The sequence below is a fragment of the Alligator mississippiensis genome, chromosome 12 (assembly GCF_030867095.1).
Source record: "Alligator mississippiensis isolate rAllMis1 chromosome 12, rAllMis1, whole genome shotgun sequence".
NCBI lineage: Eukaryota > Metazoa > Chordata > Crocodylia > Alligatoridae > Alligator > Alligator mississippiensis.
Window position 1 is genome coordinate 37,386,765 of NC_081835.1, and position 16,664 is coordinate 37,403,428.

General features: G+C 51.4%; 1 protein-coding gene across 1 annotated transcript in view; it reads right to left on the reverse strand.

The window, feature by feature from the left end:
• Nucleotides 1–2,374, reverse strand: part of SHISA5 (shisa family member 5) — an 83,468-nt gene extending 81,094 nt beyond the window's left edge. Inside the window, exon 1 of the mRNA XM_014595389.3 lies at nt 2,013–2,374. Coding sequence (XP_014450875.1) covers nt 2,013–2,076 — 64 coding nt within the window. The 5' untranslated portion in view covers nt 2,077–2,374. The remainder of the gene's footprint in view (nt 1–2,012) is intronic.
• Nucleotides 2,375–16,664: the final 14,290 nt, after the last annotated feature.

Here is a 16,664-nt window from a genome sequence, read left to right on the forward strand (position 1 = left end):
TGACTCTCCAACTGACTGCATCCATCTCGTGGGTCAGAAGCTGAAATGCAATAAGATCCAGCCTGTAGGAAGCCAGCAGTTCCACCTACCATGTCTTGCCAAGCGGGCGGGCACGTCCTGGCCCAGCCATACGCACAGCTTACACCAACTCCTGCTCCGTAAGCCACAAGCAGCACCAGGTGCATGCTGGCATCAGCTGTGGACACTACTTGCAGGTTCCCGCCAGGGATCAGGCCAACTGCCTGATGCAGCACTGTCACCTGCAGACCCAGGAGGACACCCTGATCCCCAGGGGGAAGCTGCCGCCTGTGTGTGCAGCTGATGCCAGTACCTGCCCAATGCTGATTCCAGCATGTGGGATGGGAGCTGGCGTAAGCTGTGGGGCTGTGCTATAGGTCTGGGACAGGTGGGTCGGGGGCAAGGGAAAGCAGGAAATAGAGACAGAGGTGGTTCTGCCTGTGATAAGCAGCAGCGGCCAGTGCTGGGTGCCAGGCAAACAAAGGATCCAGCAGCAGATGCCCTTGCCACCTCTGGCTGTGGCCCTTCTGACTGTGGCTGCCCCAGAACCTGTGCTGGGGCTGCCCTATGGCTCCTCCTTGCTGCCGTCACCCCATCCCACCTCCAGGCTGCCCCTGGGCCTGTGGGGGCAGACAAGATGGTGGCTGCTCCTTCATCCCAAGGGTTAAGGGTGGGGCTGCCGCAAAATGCCCACAAAATTGACTCTGCGCCCTGTGAAAAACCCTTTATCTCACTGCAGTTTAAGTAAGTCCCTACTCATTTGTTGTCCCCTGGAATCTCCAGCTGTGCTCCCAGTGGCTCCTTGCTTGAGGGAAGCTCATTGTTTTCTTGGGATGCAGGCCCAGCACTCTACGCACAACAAACGGCTACAGAAACCTCAGTTAGAGCACAAGGAACCTGGTGTATGAGAAAGGTGTGGGAGAAGCAGGTGTTTCAGATGGTAGAAGCTCCCCTGAGGCTAATGCAGAAAGGTATGTTGCCCATAAGAGCATAGGTGACTGGTGCCTCTTGAGTCCGGTGGGGGGGGGCACCAGATCACCAAGGGGGGGGGGGTCCCCCCAGCAGCCAACTGGCAACCAGGGGAGTCCCCCGAGCCAGAACCAAAACCAAAAGTGCACCTCCAGTTTCACAGCTGGCGGTTCCAGGGGGTGCGTGGCTGATCTCAGGGGGTGCACGTGCACCTGCGTGCACCCCCTACGCATTGCCAGTGCATAAGAGCGTGGAAGGGTTCATTTCAATGGGTGTTTCTATGCGTGTGCTTTAATACATAGTAGCCTATTTTACTGTGCATTAGAGTCACAGCAAAAGCTACTGCACAGTATAATTATGCTACTGCATGTTTAGTGTCCCTAAAAAGAGTGTGCCTTTGCTACTGTGCAGTAGGGCAGCCTATTGCACATTTAGTTAGTACCTAGAGGTACTAAATTTAACGTGCAGCAGCAAAATCGCATTCATGAACGTGTAGACACTCCGGGTGAGTGGCGGGGAGATGGACTCGGCGCTTCACAACACAAAAAAGTCGCGGGGCTGCTCGCGGCTTCTGAGAAGCGGCCGCTTCCCGGCCCCCGAGCTGCCCCCGCAGGGCACGGCCGCCCCTCATCCCGCGGGCCATGACTCGGAGCTCAAGGCCGCAGCGCGGCTCTTCCTCAGCCAGCGGCTCCTTGTGCTCAGCCCCGATCTTCTCTTACGGACTGTACGCCCCGCGCGGAGCCCCGCACTGCAGCGCGGCAGCCGCGCTCCCCCCACCCCTGCTACGGGCGTGGCCAAGCCCCGGGCAGCCGGGGATCGAGGCAGCCCCCCGCACCCCTGACCCGGCGCCTCGGGGGGACAGGGCCGAACCCCGCCGAAGCCGGGACCCCCCGCCCGGCCAGCAGCCCCCGGGGGCACCGCCTGCTCGAGGGCGCGGGCTCCCCCAGCCGGGCGCCCCTCTCGGGAGCGGCCACCGCCCGCTGCGTCCCGAGCTCCCGAGCCGGCAGCGCTGCCCCGGCACTCACCGCCCGGCGGCTGCAGCAGAAGGGTGCCCAGGGCCACGAAGCCGGCGCCGCCCACGAACCCCATGGCTCCTGCGGCCGCCAGCAGCGTCGGGCCGCTGGCCTTGGGTGGGGGCGCGGGGCGGGGAGCGCCCCCTGCGGCAGGACCCGGAGCGCCGCCCCAGCTCCCGCCCGCGCTGCACGCCGCCTGCCTGGGCCAGGGAGCCGGAAGGCCTGGGCGCGGCGCGGGGAGCTGAAGGGCCCGAGGCCGAGTGGGCTGTAAAGACCCTGCAGGCTTCTCCCCGGAGCTGGCGGAGTCCCAGCTGCCATCGGCGCCTGGCAGAAGGCGCCGGGGCCCGCGCGCCCCCCGCCTCGGGGACAGCGCGCGAAGCGCGGGTGCCGCCCGCGCCCTAGCGCCCCCGGCCCCGTGTGACAGGGTTGGCCCTTGCAAGCGCAGCCTCCAGCCCCCGCTCCTTCACCGTCTCTCACGGCTTTGGCGCAGGGATGCGGGCAGCACGGGCGGGGCTTTCCCGAGAGCTTTCGCGCGGCGGCACCGGTGGCCGCGTGGCTTCAGCAAGGCCAGACACGGACGCGGACAATCGTGTCTGGCTAAGAGCTCGCCACTGAAAGAGGAAGATTTTGAACCAAGTGGCTAACAGCAGGGAGTTTAAAGCACTGCTTTGGGATGCAGTCACCTGCCGTAGACTCCCACAGGACAGAGGATTTCATTATTGGACTATTTGCCCAAGTTCACTCCACCCAAAATGCATGCCAGTGCTTCCCTAGCTCACAAAGGCCCAGAATGAACAAGTTAGTGATGGCGAAGTGTCAGGTCTTGAGTGTGCTGAGGACCAAATAAAAAACTCAAGTCAAAATAAAATTTGTCAAAATGTTTCAGTGGCAGCTTGTACATGAATCTCCCTATTTGTAAATTGGACGAATGAGACATTTGCTCTATAAAGCACTATGTAAGACCTGGATTATACTGCTAGCTAGGCTTCTGGTTAAGCTTTCCTTAACATGACACTGGCTAAGTGCAGACATTCAAAAAGTCCCAGGTGGATTTGATCAAAGTTATGCAGATTTTTGTACGCAGCATAGGTTAGATCCGCAGCAAACAAAACACATGTTGGTCCTTTTGTGAGGAGGCGAGGGGGCACACGGACTGCCAAGGCCAGCAGGTTGGGGGCACTCTTACACACCTCCTTGCATACCCCACAGGCTGCCCTAGACTGTGAAGCACAGCTGAATGCCTGGGCCACCTCTGATTAGCTGCTGGGCATGGGCAAGCGTGCCCTTTCCCCTCCCCTCGTTTGTCAGCTGCAGGCATCTGTTAGCTGCCGGCAGGTTGGGGAGGGAAGAGAAGGGAAGGGAGGCATCTGTGTCCCTGCCTGAACTCTGTCATGAAACACGCCGTGGACAGACCTGACACAGCCTGGAAGAAGCCCCGCAAGCAGGCACAGCACAACAGAGCCCAAGCAGGGTGCTGGGCAAAGGAGGGCATTTCCCCCACCAAACACACATTGCCTGCCTGTAGCTGAAAGATGCCTGTGGCTGACTGAAGACGCCGCAGAGGTAGAAGGAACTGCTCGCCCATGCCCAGCAGCTCAGTTGGGCTCCATGGTACTACTCTCACTCATGGGAGTTCTCCTGGACTCAATGCCAGGTCTATGTGTACGTCCTGGAGTGCTTCCTGACAGGGTTCGTGCAGTGACAAAATGCCTCCCTGCCCATTCCCTTGCCTTGTTTGCCTGCGGCTGACAGCTGGCTGGAGGCAGGATGGGGGCAGCAGAAAGGGTCTGTCCCGGAAAGGTTCAGTGCACACTGGGTCCTGCCAGAGCTCGGGAGCGGGGCTTGCTGCAAACCATCAGCAAACAGCCTGGGATGCCAGCAGACAGCAACCTAACATGAATCAATAAGGGATCTGGTATAGAAATTTGATTCACTGGTCTAACCTAAATTGATTAAGTTTCAGTGCATATCAATCCAAGTCAGTCTTAGGCCAGGTACTGCCATTTTTTAACTAGTCTGTGTTTGCCAAACTTCTGTTATGGGTATAGTCTGGTTTCTGATCACTTATACCAGCAAAAGTGTGATGTCTACTTGGCCAGTATGTTTAACCTAAACCACACAGTGTTTTGACCTGTAAATGAAAATCCACTTATGAGAATAGCAAGACTTGAAGCAAAAGTCTTTGTCAAAAATACTTGAGGAATACCTCCTGTCCTTGCAGTGGTAGGACATGACAATGCTCTCCTCCCCCTGCTTTATCTATGGCAAATTAGGATATTCTTGATGTTTTTGTGCTTTCAGCTTGGTAGTTGCTTGAAAGTGTTGTTTATTTAGTTTTGTTTGGAATAGGCTAGACAGACACTTGCATAAAATGGATTTTGATAAGAACGATTCTGCCTTGAGCTAGGGGTTGGAATTATATGACCTCCTGAGGCCTATTCTAGCCCTCCTTTACTATGATGCCATGAAAACTATGAGACTTTTCATTGTCGGTTCTTACAAATGCAGGAAATAAACCAACAGCTGTACATCATCAGCAAAATATAAACATTAACTAATCCTCAAAGTTGCTGTATTATTTAGATAATCTTTAATTATTTTTATCTCCTTGAGGAAGGGAAGTCAGTACTTTGCCAGGACTCTTGGAGGAGTTCATGGTTTGATGTCTTAATGTTCACACTAAACATTTCTAATCAGAACAAGTGAAAGGCCTACCTGAGTTCTTTTGGCCCACTGACATACCACGTTCTGCAGCTAGTGACACACAAGAGAGTGATGTGTTGCCATGAATTACACTTCTGACATTCCCACAAGGTAACCCACAAGGCAGTGGGAGATGTGGTTTTCAAGTACCCCATACATGTCCTTATCTTGGGTTTGCCACCAGTAGCCCTTTCAAAGGGCTACCCCACCACATACAGCCCAACACTGTGACCAGAAACTGCAGTAGGGTACAGTCTTCGGTCATACCCAGGACCCACCTCTAGGCTATCCTGCTCTAGTGATCCTAATGTTACACTAGCCTCCTGGGCCATGGGCTTCCCACTCCATTCCTTACCCATCTTGGGCTACAGATCTCTGAGCCCCCTGGCCCCAGCTAAGTCTCACCTCTGGGTCTCTTGCCCTAGCTCTCTCCTCCCCAGTCTCTCTGGGCACATGCATTCAGTGTTGTGCGCACAGGACGTGCAGTGTGAATTAAAAACAAACAGGAATCTTATCAGGGGATAAGGCACAACGCTGCATTTATTGGAACATAAAACAAAAAACATGCGACATAAAAAGAATAAAGAACAGTAAGGTTATCTGCTTCACTCATTCCCATGCATACTCATTCATTCATTCATTCATTCATACAAAAGAAACAAGCACACACACACACACAGATAGATAGTTCTGCAAAGGTTAAGGTGTTACCAAATTCTAAAGTTGCTCAGGTCAGTCTGGTGGCCAGCCACACTAACCAGGAGGGCTGGAGTTAGGTCTTGTTGGATGTGCCCAAAACTCCTTCTTGCAGGTGGAAAGACCCAAAGCCTTGTCTTTGTGTTCATTCTTTATAGTGATAGCTGTCCATACAAGCCTATGCATTCTTCTGAGTCAGATATGAAGGTCAACCTCCTTGTCCTGTTGGCAGGCTGGGATTGGTAGGACATGATCTTCTGGCTTTGTGGTCTGCAATCTTCAGGGGGGTCGTTGCTTGCAGTCTTCAGCCGTCAGGGTGAAGCATGATCTAGTATTTGGTAATCCTTAACTGCTGACTCAACGCCGCTGCAGCCTTTAACCATTAAACCACAGAAAGCTATTTTCACCTGCTGCAGGCGGACTGTCTTCCTTCATGTTGTCACATACATACATCATTCACGCTTTCATTACCTCTTTCCACATAAGCCAGACATCCTGCAAACCTTACACAAGCATTTTCCTTATACTGAATTTAAGTTCTAAAATCATGAGACCAATAGGTCAAATATATCTAAAATCATTAGACCAATATGTTAAATATATTTATGCTAAGCAATAGGAAATTTAAAATAGATGGCTAATTCCAGAACACTAATAATGACTGATCAAAATATTATAAAATGTAAATCATAACAAAATTAACTTTATCTTAATGGTTAAATATTTCATTATATAAAAAGAAAAATAACAATATAAGCAATCAAAGCAATTACAGTTACTGCAATACTACACCAGCCCCTCAGCCCACTAGGTCCCACATGCTTGGCCTCTCTCTAGGCCCTGGATCCCTCATCACCTGTGTAGTGCGCAAGTTTGTCATTACCCTGAAATAGAATAGTTTTCTGAAAGCATACTGTTAGGTTTACAATAATTTGGATTATTAAGAAGTATTAGCTTTACAGCTGAATACAAGGCATGACCTGTGGCCTAGCAATGCAGCTGACCACAAGGCAGAATGATAGCTAGGCCTTTGCTTGTGTCAAGTAATCATTTTAACTGCACCAAGCATTTTCTGAGTTAAAAAGTGAATCTGTGTCTGTGTGCTAAAAAAAAATCAGCTACAGCAAGAAGTAAGATAAGACAGAGAAACCATTGTTTGAGCTTACTGGTTGTGTCCTTGAGAAGTATCTTCTACTGTGTAAGGTTTTGCTAACATAATGTTACTGTTACTTAACTTTTAGCTTTTAAAAAGTGCTAGTTCAGCTTAATAGAAATATGCTGTTACAAAGATTTGTAGAGCACCACCCCAAGTATTGCTTTTTGTTAACCATATAGTCTTGCTTTGTTGTAAGAAGTATAAAAGATCACCTCACCCTTGAGGGGGGGCCATTTTGCCTTTTGCTGGCTTTATGGTCTTTGCTCGAGCAAATAAACAGCTGTCTTTCTTTACCCGCGTTGTCTGTCAATCAAATTACAGCTAGACAATGGACCTTAGGGAGGTTTCTCCCCCCACACCTGCTTTTTTTTTTCTTGGGTTTTTTGACCCCTGAATATCAAGGGGTCAATAAAAAAACCCCACGCTGCTCCCTTCCAGCACAGAGAGCAACATGTCTGCAGCACCACATACTACATGGCTGAGCTCATCTGTATATGGCCATAAGGTCCTTTCTGACCCAGACATTTTATGAGAGTGACTTTTAGTAAGCCAACAAATTTGTGATAATAGACTACTGCCACAGTTCTTCTTTATGTTTGTTCATACCACCTCAACTTTTGGTGTGCTGCTGCCCATGTACACCAAGACTCCATTTGTCTAGGTCTGTCCATTGTAATTGCCCTTTCACCTCATCGCCATTCCCTGACCCAGCATTGCCCAAGAAAAAGGGGCAGGGCCACTTCAACTGCTATACAGTTCCTTCTTACTTCCCTGCAGGGTCCATATCCCTGTGTGGCATAGTTATTAGGGTTGTGCAAAACAGCTGTGTTTTGATTCAGTTTTGGATTTGGCCATTTTGGAGGACAGTGATTCGTTTCGGTGTTTTGGATCACTGTCCTGTTTCGTTTCAGCTGAATCTGTTTCAGAGATTCAGCTGTGCCCAATCTCCTCTGTATCTATTTCAAATGGGCTGCAACCTTCACACGGGCGGGGCTTGGGGCCAGGGGCTGCAGAGCCTGAGCAGAGAGCAGGACGGGGCCGTGGGTAGCTCATCTGGGGAAGGGGGAGGACCGCTGCCCTGCGTGCAGGCGAAGAGACCCCCACATGGATCTCTGATCCCTGTCATACCAGGTCTTGGGGCAGGGAAGCAGTGCAGAGCAGCAAGCAAGCCTGCTGGTCCCTGCCATGCAACCTGGCTCCACAGGGAGCAGAGATTCGTGCTGGGGGTCTCCTCACCACTGCTGCCTGCCCTGCACTGTCTTAGCAATGTGGGACTGTGCAGGGTGGGCAGTGGCATCAAGGAGACCCCAGTGCAGATCTCTGCTCCCTGCAGAGCCAGGTTACACAGCAGGGACTAGCACTGCCAAGCAACGTGACTTGGCCCTTCAGGGAGCAGAGATCCACACCAGGGTCTCCACACCACCGCTGCCTGCCCTGCACTGCCCCAGATCTCTGCTCCCTGCAGAGCCAGGTTACACAGGAGGGAGCAACACTGTCCTGCTATGCAATGTGGCTCCACAGAGATCTCTGCTGGGGTCTCCTCATCACCACTGCCCACCCCATGCAGCCCCGCATCACTGGGACAGCACAGGGTGGGCAGCGGCAGCAAGGAGACCCCCAGCACAGATCTCTGCTCCCTGTGGAGCTGAGTCGTGTGGTAGGGCAGCAGCGTACAGCAGTTTCCCTGCAAGCCTGGCTCTGAAATTCCAAAATTTTCCGAAATATTTCTGAAATATTTTGGATGCCTCGTTTCATTTCAATTTTGGTGTTTTGGGTGCTGAAACGGCCCGAAACATCTCCGAAATGAAATGGCTGCCGAAATTTCATGCAGCCCTAATAGGTATCTTTACTAGTTACCCGTGTGTTGGGGCCTTTATTCCTAGCTCTTCATTTTCAGTTTAGTTTTTATTCCACCATTTATTTTAAAAAGCCTCCCTTTAGGGGCATCAATATGTAGACGGAGATCATATATGACAGTACTGCTACATCATGGTTGGATGTTGGATCTAACTCCAGTCTTGCTTGATCTGACTTATTTGAATGTAGACTGTGGTGTGAATGAGAGATGCATGCAGCTATTGTGCGTGTATTATAATCTGCTTTTTCTCCAGGGCTGTCTGCTTTTTATTATTGCCCCCCTAATATAGCCTCTGGTCTTGTCCAGGAGATCTGGAGGACCATGGCTTTATGATCTACAACTAGTCAGCCTGACCTCTATGATCTGGAAAGATCATGGAGCAGGTCCTCAAAGAATCCATAGATGCACCAACAGCAAGCCATGTCTGACCATCCTAAAGATGCCTATCTAGCCTCTTAGAAATCCTCCAGTAATGGGAGGTTTATCTTGTCTCACATACAACACACCTCAAAACATAATATACACCTTTTTTCTTCATTTTGCCTTTCAAAAACAACTTTTGTTTCCATAACTAATGGCTGCGTAGAGCAAGTACAGAGCCTAATATTCAGCTGACTCACCCTCCCTTTCCTGTTTAACTAAAGTTGAAACCCTAGCTGCTGCTGAAGACTAATCTCTATGGGTGGACCTATGATTCTGTAACAAACAAAAGAGTCTCCAACACTGAAATAGGAGGGAATTGTAGCCCAGGCTTGTTCCCTGCACATGGGTAAAAGTTCTAGAAGTGTTACACTTTTGATCTGTTGTCCTAGTTTAGGAAGTTGAGCATACACAGAATCTTGTTCTAGTTTTGGCAGGAGTGTAAGATGAGTGATAAAACATACAGTTACATGATTGTGAGGTAAAAGCAAGACAGATTGGTTGGAAGGTAGAGGGAATGATATAGTCAGAATGAGTGACAGGTGCTGTCACTAAGTATGATTGGTTAAATATTGTTACTAAGTGGGAATGATTAGATAATCATATGAATGATTTCAAGGCTATGAAAGCTTGTGTTGCCACTGTTTGCATGTGGGTGGTGAGAGTTCATGCTGGATTTGTTTTGTGGAGTTTGAAGGAAGAGAAGCCTCCACGGAAGAGAAGCCATCTTAACAGGACCGAAGGCCAGAGGGTGACTACCTTTGGAGGTAAATATCCGCAAACCTTTCCAAAGGTCTCCAGGGCAGGACCGTGCTGCAGGAGGGGGTCAAACCCGAGTTTGGGTCCATGTAGACTGGAGGGGCGGCCCGGGCGTGGCCCGGGCGGCCAGGCCAGGCGAGAGTTCCAGGAGCCCGGCCACGATTGCGGCTTCCACCCGGTCAACTGCTCGGCGGGCGGGCAGGCCGGGGGCTGCTCCCAGGGACCCTTCAAGGCTGTGGGGCCCCGCGGTCGGAGCCCGGCGACCCCGGTGAGGGGCGGAAGACCCTGCACGGGGCGGCGAGAGCCCCGGCATGCCTCCGCGGGGCAGGCCGGGCAGGAGTTCCAGGAGCCCGGCCACGATTCCTACTTCTCCCCAGTGCCCTGCCTGGAGGCCGGGTGGGCCCGGGGGCCTTCGGCGCGGGCGGCGGGCTGCTCCGGCGGGGCAGCCGAGCTGCTCCGGGGCCCGGGAGGTTGGCCCGGGGTCGACCTGGTGCCCGAGCTCCGGCCCCAGAAGTCCGTGTGAGGTTTTTGAAATGGGCCTTGCCCGGGCCTTCACTCCAGGAGGGCGGACACTTTTGGTGGTAGGCCCCGGTGGCTGGGCCGGGTGCCACATCTACAATATTGCCAAGAAAGGTTCACGGAGATTTTCGAGGACACGGTATTCAGGACCCTAAATGCCCATCTTCGGTTCCAGAAGGTCGGCCAGAGGAACCTCCGGGGCAGGACCGTGCTGTAGTGGTGCGTGAAACCCGAGTTTGGCTCCATATCGACTGGAGGGCAGGCCCGGGCGCAGAGCGGGCGGCCTGGCCGGTCGAGAGTTCCAGGAGCCTGGCCACGATTGCGACTTCGACCCGGTCAACAGCTCGGCGGGCGGGCTGGCCGGGGGCGGCACCCAGGGCCCCAGCATGGCTGCGGGGACCCGCGGTTGGAGCCCGGCAACCCCAGAGAGGGGCGGAAGGCCCCGGCTGGGGTGGCGGGAGCCCCAGCAGGCCCCCACGGGTCAGGCCGGCCGGGAGTTCCAGGAGCCCAGCCGCAATTCCTAGTTCTCCCCGGTGCCCTGCCCAGAGGCCGGGCGGGCCCGGGGGCCTTCGGCGCGGGCGGCGGGCTGCTCTGGCGGGGCAGCCGAGCCGCTCCGGGGCCCGGGAGGTGGGCCCGGGGTCGACCTGCCGCCCGAGCTCCGGCCCCAGAAGTCCGTATGAGGTTTTTGAAACAGGCCTTGCCCGGGCCTTCGCTCCAGGAGGACGGACACTTTTGGTGGTAGGCCCCCGTGGCTGGGCCGGGTGCCACATCTACAATATTGCCAAGAAAGGTTCACGGAGATTTTCAGGAATACGGTTTTCAGGACCCTAAATGCCCATCTTCGGTTCCAGAAGGTCGGACGGAGGAACCTCCGGGGCAGGACCGTGCTGCAGGAGAGGGTCAAACCCGAGTTTGGGTCAATGTAGACTAGAGGGCCGGCCCGGGCGTGGACTGCGCGGCCAGGCCAGGTGAGAGTTCCAGGAGCCCGGCCACGATTGTGGCTTCCACCCGGTCAACTGCTCGGCGGGTGGGCAGGCCGGGGGCTGCTCCCAGGGACCCTTCAAGGCTGCGGGGCCCCGCGGTCGGAGCCCGGCAACCCCGGCGAGGGGCGGAAGACCCTGCATGAGGCGGCGGGAGCCCCGGCATGCCTCCGCGGGGCAGGCCAGGCAGGAGTTCCAGGAGCCCGGCCACGATTCCTACTTCTCCCTGGTGCCCTGCCCGGAGGCCGGGCGCGCCCGGGGGCCTTCGGCGCGGGTGGCGGGCTGCTCAGGTGGGGCAGCCGAGCCGCTCCAGGGCCCGGGAGGTTGGCCCGGGGTCGACCTGGTGCCTGAGCTCCGGCCCCGGAAGTCCGTATGAGGTTTTTGAAACGGGCCTTGACCGGGCCATCGCTCCAGGAAGGCGGACACTTTTGGTGGTAGGCCCCAGTGGCTGGGCCGGGTGCCACATCTACAATATTGCCAAGAAAGGTTCGTGGAGATTTTCGGGAATACGGTTTTCAGGACCCTAAATGCCCATCTTCGGTTCCAGAAGGTCGGCCGGAGGAACCTCCGGGGCAGGACCGTGCTGCAGGAGAGGGTCAAACCCGAGTTTGGGTCCATGTAGACTGGAGGGCCAGCCCGGGCAGGGACCGCGCGGCCAGGCCAGGCGAGAGTTCCAGGAGCCTGGCCACGATTGCGGCTTTGACCCGGTCAACTGCTCGGCGGGCGGGCAGGCCAGGGGCGACTCCCAGGGCCCCTTCAAGGCTGCGGGGCCCCGCGGTCGGAGCCTGGCGACCCCGGCGAGGGGCGGAAGACCCTTTGGAGACCCCCTGTGGCAGAAGGCCACCTCTGTTTCTTCCCAAAAACTCTGCTCTGTGACAATTTGGTTAGTATGGGCCTTGCAGAGTGTACACACCCTACCCTATCTCTTTAGGTAACCTGAGCTGGATACATTCCTGTGGAAGGGGGGAAACCTGCTCTCTCTGCCTACATGACTGGCATCACATACCTGGGTGTGAGGCTTGGACTCCCTGGTGGACTAGAGACTGCCAGTCTGCCCAGCAACCAGTGATGCATTTCAAATTGGTTGGCTGACAGCCAACAGGTGCTGGCCTTCATTGGATCAGGTAAATGAGGTCACAAGGGCTATATAAGTTAAGGACTGCCCAGGAGGAAGGGGCAGCAGCCATGAGGAAGACTCAAGAGTGAGAAAAGAGCTGGACCATCTGAAACTTGCTCTCTCTCTCTCAAAACTCATGATCAATGAACTGCCTGCCTCCAGAGGGAATCTCCACCTGCCTCTGGCTGATACTTGTGAGTAAGCTACCTGAGATTTACCTAGATATATAGCTTGCAGTAACTCAGATGCATGATCAATAGCTACCCCAGCCACCCTGTTTGCTCTATGGGATTTCTCTGATACTACTCAACTCTGTACCCTATTTCAACCCTACTCCTTGTAACCAATAAAGTTCTCCTTTGTACCTAGTGTGGGAGACTTATTGGGAGTGGGTCTAGATTATGCCTTGGGGTCCCCTTGGTTCGGCTGACTAAGGGAGACCACTACTTGTGCTCTTGACTGAGGGAAGCATCCCAAGTTTTTTAAATGAGTCAAGTACCTTTGAGGGCTACTAGACCTGTGCTTCCCAGGGGATACCGGGCCAGAATCAAGCCTGTCTCTGGGTGGTGGCAGTTCTACCCTCAGGCTAGTGGGTGTGCTCCAGGAAGGGGGTCGGCCAGACGTGAGATGCGCCCAGGGAGGCACTTGGAGCCTGGAAGGTGGTTGGGTGCAGTGAGGTGGGTGGCTCAGTGCAGGAGCACCCCCTACTGGCCCACCACACCCCCCACCCCAGTTTTCAGGAGATACTGGTCAGGAAGACCCTGTAAATATAGGTGTGTGTATATACACAGATGTCCCATGTTCCTGTTGTTGTGTTTAGTACTATGTTTTTCTTTCATTGCTATTAATACCCAGCTACAGCTCTGCCCTGCCTCCCCTGCAGGACTCTTCCTAGGGCTCTTTCTCCCATAAAGTGTCGGAGAGCTCCAAGTTCTCAGTTACAGTTATACATAAGAAAATATGGATGACTTTACAACTTCATGATCCTACTGTTTATGGACTTAGGAAATTTAGAGGGGTTTTTTGCTGCAGTATAAAACACTGGATCATGTGCTGCTCTCTGTGGCAAGGGAAAACAACTCTACTCTGTCATTTTATGTCAGACTTTCAAATAATGAGAACTGCCATCAGGATTCCCCTCAACTCCCCTGAGTTTCCTTTTCTTCAAAGGAAACCTTCTTTCTCCAAAGGAAACCTATGTTACCTGTCAGCTCTGTGTTCCTGAGAGAACCCTGGCACCCAGCTTGCTGGACTTACAAAGGACTTTTTCTGTGTCGCCCCCCCCCCCCCCCCCAATCTAACCAGAAGAAAAGTTTAATAGGCATCTTGGGCTGTACATTCCCTGGTCCTGGTATGGGAGGCCTATTTAAACTTAATTGACTAAAACTCAGTTGCTGGGCTAGGAAATGCTGAGGCAAAAGACTGAGTCAGAGGGGGTATGGGCAACATTTGAACAATGGTTAGGGGTTCATCACAATGTCCAGCCCATTAGAGCCCTGACCACAAATGCTGTCATACTTTTCCCAGGATGACTGGTGGAAGTCCTCCTCACAAAGTTTATGAACACTTCAAGTAATCCCCTTAAGTATGTTAAAAGACTACAGTAAGATCTGAAAGTCATGATAAGCTGAGGCTTATTCACAAGAAGTAAAATACAAAACACTGATGCTGACTTCAAAGTGCAAGCATAGCTAGGCAATCTGAGAAGATATAATGTGGTATCCCTTCCAGCATATCTTCTACATTCATAATAATTTCAAGCTGGCTCCTAGGTGTCTGGTTACTCCTTAAAACTTTGTTTTTCTTGTTTGTTAATCAGTTTCTTGAGATGTTCCAAACCAGATAACCCCTTGTCACTGAAAAAGGTCATTCATTTAAATTGAAACTGTTTATATAACAGGATTTTCCCTGTCAATTATGGCTTGATTTACACAATTAAGAGAACCTTTGAACTGGCTGGACTAAGGGTATAAGAAAGCTGTAAAGCAGCAAACAGTGTGCTTCAAGAGGGAGAAATCTCTTTGACACCATCCGCTGTTGTTCTCAAGAAGCTGGGATAAACAGATTGTCTTTTTTAGTTGCCTGTTTAACCTTCAACCATCGTGCTAGGAACTTTGCCTGTCAACAAACCACCCAAGTGCCTTGGAATGGTGAGATCAGCTCTCGCTCACTCTCTTTCTCTTCTTCTCTCTAGGCATAGCTTTCTGAACCTGAATTTTATTAATTAAACTTGAGCTAGGTTTCCCCAAGTACTCAATTGAACCAGGGTAATATTGTAATAGTTTTTGTTTGTTTTTTCTTGAATGGCTATTTTCCACATACTTAACAATAAATAACTTTTATAGTCAAACTGGTGGTAACCAGGTGTATTTTTCCTTCTCTACTTTCCCTTCCCAACTTGCTCTGCAGCAATGCTTCTTTTACCTAAGCCAAAGATCCCTGTAAAGCCCAGAAATACTGTGGGGTCCACTTATCAAGAGGCTACCACTACTAGGACAGTTAGGGCAAAAAATTGGGACATGCTGAGTTTAAGACACATAAGGGGGATAAGCTTGTATAGGCTGATTTGATCCAGTTTGGCTCAGACGTGCCCTAATGAACTGAATGCTGGCCCATGAGGGTATTAGCTAGACACCCAGCCTGATTCAGAGGTATTCTGTTCACCTGTGTGCTTGTGTCTGTCTGCATTTTTATCGTTGCTCTGATGAACTGATTCCTGGCATATGAGGGTGTCAGCCTGTACATGCTGATCAACCTGGCCGGGTCAGGCGTGTCACATTAGTGTGTGTGTATTTGACTGATTTGGTGGCTGGAAGAACCCAGCCCCACTAAAACTGAGTCCTGCAAGATAGCTCCACTGGGGGTAAGGACTTGCAGAAGGGAGAGATACAGCTCCATATAGAAACACAAGTAACACAAGCAGCACATTGATAGAATTACAAAGACCCCAGAAACATACCCCTAATAAATGAGCACACCCTAAAGTGACGGGCAAATCTGGTAACACCTACCAAGGTTGTTTCACCTTTCTACTTACAGCAAGCATTCCAGTCCTTTTTATCAACAATGTTGATGAAATGTATGTGTTCATTTATTTCTATGCGATTTCCTGAAAGTCCCAAAGGAAGTATGTTGCAGAGTGAGGAAGTAAATCTAGGTCTCCTGACACCCCAAGCCATCCCCTAAATGACTGGATTTTCTTTTCTCTTGCTTAATCTTCAATTCTACATACAGCAGGCATGTCTACATGAGACACTACTATGCAGTGGTTACTGCACATTTATTTAGTTCTAAATAAACATGCAATAACCAGAGTTACTGTGCAGTAGCCCTGGCAAACACCTTTTAAGTGATGCTACTGCACAGTAGCCTAATACTACTGCACAATAGCATCTCGGCATGGTTTTTGCCACACAATGCTACTGCACGGTAGCATCAAGCTACTGAAGCCAGTGTCTTGTGTAGATGTGCCCAGCCAGTAGAGGACTACATACTCCCAAGAACATAGCTAAGCAAATCACAACCTCAAGTCAGAGCAAGCTGCTGCCTAGAAGTAGGTTGTTTGGGGGAGGACAACTAAGGGCACCCTGAAAGCAAGAACTGATGGGCACACCAGGATAACAGTGTGGAGGAATTAGAAACACTTTGACTTTCACATCCTGGTGCTGGGCTGCAGTTAGAAGCCCAGTTGAGAACTCTTGCTCCCTTTTTTAGCATAAAGCAGTTGCATTTAGGGTATTTTCCATTTTTTCCTGGAAGCCCTAGAAGTGGAAAAGTGTTACTTTTTCAGAACCTCTGCTTCTGGAAATGTTTCTAAGACTAGAGCCTGTAGTATTTAATGCTTAGGAGTTTTATGGCATTTAGAGCTTGTGCTGCACAGCGTGCTATCAAACATATCCAGAAACTGATGAAACACAGCTGTCACAGCAACAGGTTAGAACCAGCCCTAATACAGTACAGTTTCCAGAGCAGATGTCCCAATCAGAGATCTGGCAGGAAGAAAATAGATTCCTGCTAGGTTTCCATAAGTGGGAGTTGCTTGAGGCGATTTCCAGCAGTACCTAATTTTTGTTTGTTCATTTATTTGTTTGTTTCTGTCTGTCTATCTCTTTCTTCAGAGAGACAGACTTCTTCAGGAGTGTTTTGTATGGAGAAATGGAGGGGTATGTCTAGATTAATATGAAGGTGACCATGGACATTACTGCAATCGAATATCCAGAGATATGCAATATTAATACAATTTCTTCCCACTGAAAAAGTTACTATTTAAAAACAGAGCGACAATTAGAGCCACAGAATAAGATCTCGTAGTGAATAACTTAAAGCATTAGATGGCTTCTGAATTTTAGTCCATTCTGGAACTGCAACATATCATGATTTGGGATGTAGCTATGTAAAATGATTGTTTCAGGTTGTTTGTAGGTATTTCACCTATGTGCTTCTCCAAACATTCTAT